The sequence below is a fragment of the Gadus macrocephalus genome, chromosome 10, assembly GCF_031168955.1.
Source record: "Gadus macrocephalus chromosome 10, ASM3116895v1".
Lineage (NCBI taxonomy): Eukaryota > Metazoa > Chordata > Actinopteri > Gadiformes > Gadidae > Gadus > Gadus macrocephalus.
Window position 1 is genome coordinate 1,133,583 of NC_082391.1, and position 9,007 is coordinate 1,142,589.

Here is a 9,007-nt window from a genome sequence, read left to right on the forward strand (position 1 = left end):
GTTTGTTTAGGATGAAATAGAGTGGGTGACACCGAAATTTGAACTATTAGTCCTTTCTCGGGTATTTGGCTCATTTTGAATCGCTCCTGCCTGCTTCACAATGGTTGTCTGTGTGCATACACAAACCTGTCAACCCAGCAACCCTAAACGTTCGTTTTCAAAAATGTGCAAGTAACCGAGTGGTTAGTGGCATTCGTGAAGTTTAAAAAAAAAAAAATATCGGCGCAATATATGTTTTCCATCCGTGTTAGTTGCTAAATTGAACTATTTTTTCAGATACCTCACAACCGCATATAAACTTCCGCACAAGGTCCCACTCCGTGCAGCACCTACTTTCGACTTCCGTCGGCATCTGCCTGCACTTCCCACAGGCACACCACCCGCCCGTGATCCTGGGGGGACCGCTTCAGCCGGAGCTTCAGGCGCCTCCGTAGCCCTAGCCTCCATCTCACGTAGCTCCTCTTGGGTGAATTCTGGTTCAAAACGATATCCTCTGCCGTCAAAATCGAGTGCGTCCTCCAGAAGCCACCTTTCATAATCCATTTTCAGTGATTTTCTATGTGATTTTCCCTAATCCGAAGTGCTCACGGTACAAGACTTCAAACTAGAGCCCGACCGATATATCGGCAGGCCGATGTTATCGGCCGATATTAGGCATTTTTCTAACTATTCGGTATCGGCATTATAATGGCCGATAAATGAATATTTTTTTTAAAAAAAGTTTGTCCACCAGAGGGCGCTCTAACGCCCCAAACCCGCTGATTCAGGCAGAGTGAATGACGGAGATCGACGGAGATCATCGGTGTTGTTCATAGCTGTGTTCGAAATCATTCCCTATCACGGATATAGTGCACTATAGGGTGCTCGCCATTTTGCAGTGGTGTTCGAATTCTCAGTGGTTAATTTCATGCACTAAAATGTGAGTGTACATACGATGTTCCCTACTTGTTACTCCGTATACCACAATGCAATGCGGTAGTGTTCTTCCGGAGTAGAAGAAGAAGCTGAATAACCGCGAAAACTAATACATTTAATGATGGAGTCTCCGGCTTTCGTTTAGAGATGTCAACAATTTAATTTGGAGTTAACATAGAAAATGTAATATTCAAAATTAATAAAAAAAACTTGATCAAGGAAATGTTGCATTCAACATCAATACAAGCTCCAGCTTTCCTCGGGATTTCCCGGTTTGTTTACATGATGTGGGAGCATCTGTCTGCGTCACACAAATACCCGGCGCATTTACTGACGCAAATGACGCTTAGAAATGTTCAGCGTAGTGTCCGAATTCTCGTTTGTTCGTTCCCTATATAGTGCACTATATCATAAACACTATATAGGGAATAGTGAGGGAGTGAATAGGGAATGATTTCCAACACAGCTCATGTGTGCAAGTGTGTTCATGGTAAGTTGGCAACTGTCACAAGACATACATTGCTTGAATAACAATTAAAAGAACATCCCCATCAATTCTCTAAAGTCGATAAGCATGACTTAATTCATGACTACCATGTCCAGTTTTGCTGTTGTTACGTGTTAGTTGAGAGTGAAAAGGATTTAAAGGATAACTACAAATAACCAATGTTAGGGAAATCTGTTTGTTTTGTTGCGTGTTTCTGGATTTTTTTTTTTTATATATATCGGCCGATATATCGGCATATCGGATTTTTTAATCACAAAATATTCGTATCGGTATCGGCCTTAAAAATCCTATATCGGTCGGGCTCTACTTCAAACCAACGTAAACAGCCCACCTTTCCGGTTCGGCGGAGTAATATCATCGTGCAGTAATGAGTCTTCCAACTGAAATCAACTGGCGATGAATGTGCAATAAAACACGACAGAAACCATATATTGCGCCGATATTTTTTTTTTAAACTTCACGAATGTCACTAACCACTCGGTTACTTGCACATTTTTGAAAACGAACGTTTAGGGTTGCTGGGTTGACAGGTTTGTGTATGCACACAGACAACCATTGTGAAGCAGGCAGGAGCGATTCAAAATGAGCCAAATACCCGAGAAAGGACTAATAGTTAAAATTTCGGTGTCACCCACTCTATTTCATCCTAAACAAACCAGAAAGGGGGCTCAATGTTCAAAATACCGGAATTGTCCTTTAACTACTTCAGGATTCTGATTTTGATAGACGGGTTAGTCTCTTTTAGCAAGCTATCCTGCTCTAGCCATAGCCCAAGAATCTATGTCTGTCCTCTACCTGGTTGGCAAACCTTCACAACTTTAACTCCACAACCCAATGTGTTACAACTATCGCTAATCGAAATAACTGTGCAAATCTATACCATTGGAAACTAGAATATGCTGATTATCCTGATCAAAGTTTGATACTTTTTCCCCAAAACTCCTTACCCGAACTGCCCCGAGGGCTGTTGCCCTGTGTGGTTGACAGCGCCGCCAGTGTCTGAATGTGGGTTTGAATTGGCTTGACCTGAGTATCAGAGTTGGTGGCTACGATGGCAATGCAAATATGGTCTTGGTCAGGGTCGTAATTGTCTGCGTTAGGCTTGGCCCCTGTAAAATGCTGCTTGCAGCTTTAATTTAAATGTATATTCACTATTGATGTCTGAAGCAAAGCTGGTTGACAGCCGGCTATTTTATTGCTGCCCTCATCATCATAATCACCAAAAGGGCCAAAGTTTAGAGACTTAAGACACGTGTAGGTGCTTTCATTTTGCGAACAAACATTAAAGTGTGGGTGTCTGTCTTTGTATCCAGGTTAGCCACGAAGGGTATGACCATCTCTCGGGCCAGTGGCACGGTGGGGAAATGCAGAATGATTCGACACAACCGGGACAAGAAGAATGAGCCCAACCCTCAGAGGTAAGACGCAGCTCTTCCTGTTCTCCAGGGTTCCACTCCCTTTCTGATATTTTTCGCTTCCTTTCCTCGGTTTTCGAAAACAGACGAAAAAAGGATTCTCTGTAATAACTATAGTAAAGGTTGTATCAGCGATGTTGGGTGACGTCACTACTGTTGGCATTTGAAGTGAGATCCAAAACAAACAGAGCCCGCTCCCCCCTCCCTTCCGTGTTTCGTGCATCCAGTAAAAACCATCGTGAACGCAGCGCAAAACCCCACAACACCCGCCCCTCGTCGGTGACTGGTTTGAATACTATTTATTCTGGTTTTGAGTGGTTGGTAGTACCATTTGTTTCTGTGTACGATCTCAGAGGCGGGTTTTTTTTGACGGCGTGCTTATTGGGCGGGCAGTTACCGGATCGTGAGGAAAGATCAGATGAATGTGATCATTTATGTTTCGGCCTACAATTGCTTATACAACCTTTAACATGCAGTGACCGATAGTTGCATTTCTCCTGTGCAACCATGTGGGATCACACTAACAAGGCCATCATCATTTTCAGTTATACCTAATATTAAGATCTTGTTTTGTAAATGTTATCTCTGTTAAAATCAACTTATTCTTTGGGCGCACATCCAACCCTCTGCCTTTTCATGTCTCCAGGTTTAACCGACTGGCTCACACCAGAGACACCATGGCCAAGGATGGCATCAACTCGCTCACGTACACTGTGGTTGGCAAGGAGCAGAGGCCGTTGTACACCTACATCACTGTGGAAGTGGGGGAACCATGACCCCACCTCCACTGACCGCCGCAGTACCCAAATGTGCCTTACACGACCTTCTACGGAAGCAAGCCAAAAAACTCTTTTTGTCACGTTTTAATATTTTTTTAGGAGGGGGGGGGGGGGTGGGGAGGTTGTCTCTCATAAACATTGGACATCGCTGAGGAATAAAGCAGTGAATCTTTTGAACACATGAATATGTGTTCGCTACTTTGTACCAAAGTGCCCGCTTGTCTCTGGGACGTCTGCAGAATCTCCTTCACAACCCCATTGTGTGTGTGTGTGTGTGTGTGTGTGTGTGTGTGTGTGTGTGTGTGTGTGTGTGTGTGTGTGTGTGTGTGTGTGTGTGTGTGTGTGTGTGTGTGTGTGTGTGTGTGTGTGTGTGGGGGGGGTTCTCAGCCCAATAAATGTTTTGGGGTATAATATATTATCTTATTCTGTTTTTAGGAGGGGTGTGTGTGTGTGACCAAAGTTGTGCGTTTCTTGGGGGAGGGGCTGGAGCTTCCCCTGGCTTAATCCACCTGGAGCCCTCTCCCAGTCCCAGCCTGCCTGGGAACGAGCCTGCCCTGGGAACGAGCCTGCCCTGGGAACGAGCCTGCCCTGGCGGCTCCTCAGTCCCACCGAATGCACTCTGCTGGCAGGGTGGTCACAGGCCCGCTCACGGACGCTTTGAATCCACCCAGTCAGGAGTTAAGTCACTCATATCAGGTGTCTTTTAAACTGATGAGAGGTTTTGGATTATTTAAGGGTGTGTTGAGGGTTTTTTTTTCTGTTAATGAGAAAAATACCGTGGGTGTGTAAATGTTTAGATTGGAAGAATAAGGTGTGTATGCATGCGTGCGAGTGTCTTGTGTGGATGCAATATGATTGCATCCAGGTTGGCTCATTTGAAATGACAAAATGTGCCTTCTTGTTACTGGGTCCTGTTACTCATCAATATGCTGTTGGGGGAAGGTTCTCTCTGGGTTTGATGTAGTTATCCCTGGAGAGAACACACTCACCTGAGCCTTTTAATAATGCCTTTTGAAGACCTAATCGAAGTGCTGAGAGATCTTCCGATAGTGTGTCTGCTAGAGTTTAGATGAATGCGCATAGTGGCGTGGAAGCTTGAGTAAAAGTGACTATCTGTCATTCCTCTGCGATGAAACCTTTGTGGGATCACTCCGAGGACTACGTCCTTTGATTGATCCACGGCCAACAGTAAATTATTGCCCATCCATTAATTTCACCCCTGCTGGAGCACAGGGCTCTGGCTGCCCGCAGCCATTACTCCTTACCTGGCAACACTTCGTGCTTGTTCCCAGGGACTGGTGCTTCAGAAGCTGGTGGACCAAACAGTGTGCGCGTGGGTTGTCTTGATGACTGTGCTCCAATAAACTGCAGGGAGCTTTCCCGATGACTATCAGGTGTGTGTGTGTGTGGATGTATGCGAGTCACGGGTGGTTGTCATGTTCAGAGTTGACCTCTGTTGCATTGATTTGATCTCAATCTGTGGACAACAGCCTTAGTTGGCTGGCTTATAGTCAGATAAATCACCGCCACGTCCCGATGAATTGATCAGGCATTCTGTTATTTTCTTTATTTAGATTTCACATGTGATGCTTTGTATGGAATTATCAGAATCTTTATGCATGTCAATCTCTCCTGTGATTTTAATTTTTTTTTATTTTCCTTTACTTTTTTGCCAAAGTTGGATTGTGGTATAAAGTGTAAGATTGTTGTAGTTTATCACATCTATGCGTTGGGTCTCTTTCTGAATGGCTCTATTCTGTATTTGTTCATGCAGAATGAAAGTGGAAACTAATACGCTAGGATACACTTTGGCCTTTTGTTGCCATGCGTTGCCCAGCTAACATTAAATCTTGTGTTGAATAGGTGCGGTGTGTGATGTCTATCGGTAAGCCAGCTCACCCTTCTGATTGGCGCCTAGAGTTTCTTTCTTGCGTGTATAAATACCTTAGAATACAATAGCCTACCTCTGTGTATCCACAACACAGCTGACGGATTGTTTTGGACCCAACGGCCCTGATATCCACCTCATCGGCACCACACGATAATGAATCACTGACTGATAACGTTTTATAGACATTGTATCTTTCACAATCGTTGCCTGCTCTTGGTTGTGTAAACCTTTCAATAATCAACTCTCTGCAAGCCCTAAAACCTGTGATGTGGTAGATGGCTTCATTATACAGAAGCAAATAATGTAAAAAGATTTTTAAAGGTCCCATGGCATGCTACTTTATGGATGCTTCTATATAGGTATCATTGTGGCCCCTAATACTGTATTTGTAGACGTTCAAGAAATTCAGCCGAGTCCAGGAGCTCTATATCTAAATAATATAATATAATATATATATATATAATATCTATTATGGCCAGAAGCTGTGTGTGCCTCCGGATGATATTATGAATCTCAAACGACAGTCGGGTTCTCCGACGTCTCTAGTACTTCCACTCCCACGTCAATCTGAAGTACAGACTGAGCAGCGACATGGAGGAGAAAGGGATTGTTGCCGTTTTGCGGACTCCCAGTACTTCCACAACGATACTCGTAGTGGGGGTTAACTCGGCCATGGTTGAGAAGGAATCGGGGGGAAAGGAACTTTGACTCCCTGAAGTCCAGATTGAACGTTGACCTGGAAGTGAAAGGGAATGTTGCCCTCAACAAATGGTAGCTTTACGTAAACCTTAACTTATGTTGAGTGTTATGCGCCATAACACCAACAGCAGAACGGTTATCCAAATAACAAAGAAGTGTACAACACTTGCTTTACAGTGTGTGTATATTCACACACACACACACACACACACACACACACACACACACACACACACACACACACACACATACACACACACGTGTGGCGCTCACACCATGGTCGTAGCTCATTGTCTCATTGGTGGGCCAAATTCTCTGGGCCGGCAAAGGAGAGAAAAGGGAGCTAACCTGGCCCCTTATGAGACATATGGGGCCACATTCTAAATCCCTCTCTTTCCCTCTCGCTATTCTGAAAGTAGAGCGGGTTCAGTGAGGCTAACCGTACGACTCGACAGCAAAATAGCTGCAACCCGTAAAGAGATTTATTTTCTTTGTATTTGTACCACGTTGGTCCTTTTAATATAGATTTGTAATGCTCTCAAACACTTGATTACATTGCTACTTCATTCCCATCCCCAATTTAGGCATTGTACAGTCTTGCTGTGCGTGCAATTCAATGTAGAGTTGTGTTGTTTTTTTTCGAGCTATATAGCTAACAATCACAATGAGAAACGGGAACGCTATAATTGCTGCAAGACAGGAAATTACGTCACGTTCTCTCTAGAGCAGGTCGTACGTACTGGTGTACCATACAAATGGATAGCACTTGCTTCAAAAACAAGCAAGCAGCAAGCTCTAGTCTAGATTCCCTTCCCTTTTTGGTGCTATCCATTTGTACGTCCGCCCGTGCATTAATTCATATTCACGACTTAAACCACTTGCTTGAACATGCAATAGAAAATGTCCCAAATCAATATCAAACAAACGTAATACAATTAAAATGTATTTAGTAATATGTTTAACTGTAAATAATACAACTGATTATACTTTTATACTATACTTAACAGCCTTCAATGAATTACATTTAATAAACATCAACCACGCAACCTATTTAGTTAGACCTTAAATAAAAGTCAAATAAATAATGAAATGCGCACAATTTTCATCAACAAAATGAAGGTCTAATCGATGCTAGCATTTGTTTGAATTAAACCTTGAGTCTGAAGAGGAAACCACACAGGGTTGGAATACCCCTTGTGTTGTGTGTGCAAATATTTGTGGTTTCGCTACAGTAAGCTTTCAAGGATCCAAATGTTTACTATGCAACCCCTTACCGCAAGCCTGCAGGAAATGTATCCAAAGTATCTGGGATAGTTCCGAGCACATAGGATAGCGTTAGGCTCATATTGATTTCACTTCCTTGTCATTGCTAAATAGGTCGCAAAACTATTCCTAGGGGAGCTGCTCCGTTCTATAGTGCTACAGAGACCCCAGGTAGTGTATTTACCAAGCATGTCAAATTGACTGCTTTCCTAATATGTATTTCCCTTTGAATCTTCCTGGTCACCGTGCTGCCGGTGGTGCTATGAATACGTTAATGAGGAGCAAAAGCATAAAGTTTGGTCTGCTCCATGTTCGGAACGCTTAAGGGTTGAGATTTGGACCGTGGATGTAAGCACCCATATTTTTTCCTTTTTCTTATGCCGCGTTTCCACTGCAGGGTGCGGAACGGATCGGATCGCAAAGGGGCGGTAGGGAGGGGGCAGTATAGCCCAGCTCAGTTCCGAGGTCGCGTTTCCACTGCCGACAGTACCCTTGGTGGTAGGCCGGATGTCAATCGCCGCGGCAGCTACGTAAACATCGTAAACAACGTCTTCCTCCGCAAGAATGCAGACGAACGTCTCCACCTCCTTGTTCGCCCAAGCAAGCTTTTTACGCGACATGTTAATTGTAAAGAATAATACCTCGAGGCTACTGTTTGTTTGTTTGTTTTTATCACCGCGTCACCCGGAAGTGACGATTCTGTCGACCAATCAACGGAGGGGGGGGTGTAGCTAGAATTCCAGGGTACCCTTTCAGGCGTCTGGTCTCGTTTTGGGTACCGCAACGGAGGAGTCCCTAGAATGGGGTCGGAACGGGTACGGCAAAGTCCGGGTCACGCCCACTTTTGGCGGTGGAAACGCGATCCGACCCGCACCTTTGCGATCCGATCCGTTCCGCACCCTGCAGTGGAAATGCGCCATTACTGTGATCAGATCAATCGTTCTTTGCTATAGCTTATCCAACATATGGTCTTTCTCATGTCTACATGATTCACGTGTTCAAACCCTATCAAATGGCAGGTTGAGATGGGGTGGCAAAATCTAATTTCAATTTCAAATCAAATGGTTTTTAAATAGTTTTTACATTTTAATTGATTTTAATAGATTCTAATCAGAGGGAGAGAAGTGGAAAATGATGACCTTGTTAAATATAATATATGCAATATGAAAATCCACGTGATAATTGTTTCACATCTTGAACCGTTGCCTTGCATAATACAACTGCAGAGAACCTACGAGGCCAGAGATTCATCTGCAGATGTGGGCAACCTTCCTCAACACATCTGTTTGTGCTTTGGTATGCACGTCGTCTGGTACACAACACAACGGGGGAAGAGCCTTCGGTCGGGAAGAAAGAAGAAAACTAACAAACAAGGAGGAGGAGCTGGAAGGAGGGAACGGGGACTCCAGTGGTTGTGCGTTCATGGCACGACGCTGGAGAGCTGGTTGAAAAACAGAGTGTCACTTACAAAAACATTCAAAACTAGGACAATGCATTTGAGTCGATAGGTTAGCAGAGTTTAGCGGTTTGTAATATG

At 44.0% G+C, this 9,007-nt stretch overlaps 1 protein-coding gene across 1 annotated transcript in view; it reads left to right on the forward strand.

Annotated features, from left to right (window-relative positions):
* b4galt1l (DP-Gal:betaGlcNAc beta 1,4- galactosyltransferase, polypeptide 1, like) overlaps nt 1-4,166 on the forward strand; it is a 30,048-nt gene extending 25,882 nt beyond the window's left edge. Inside the window, exons 5-6 of the mRNA XM_060063853.1 lie at nt 2,737-2,841; nt 3,485-4,166. Coding sequence (XP_059919836.1) covers nt 2,737-2,841; nt 3,485-3,614 — 235 coding nt within the window. The 3' untranslated portion in view covers nt 3,615-4,166. The remainder of the gene's footprint in view (nt 1-2,736; nt 2,842-3,484) is intronic.
* The last annotated feature ends 4,841 nt before the right edge of the window (nt 4,167-9,007 follow it).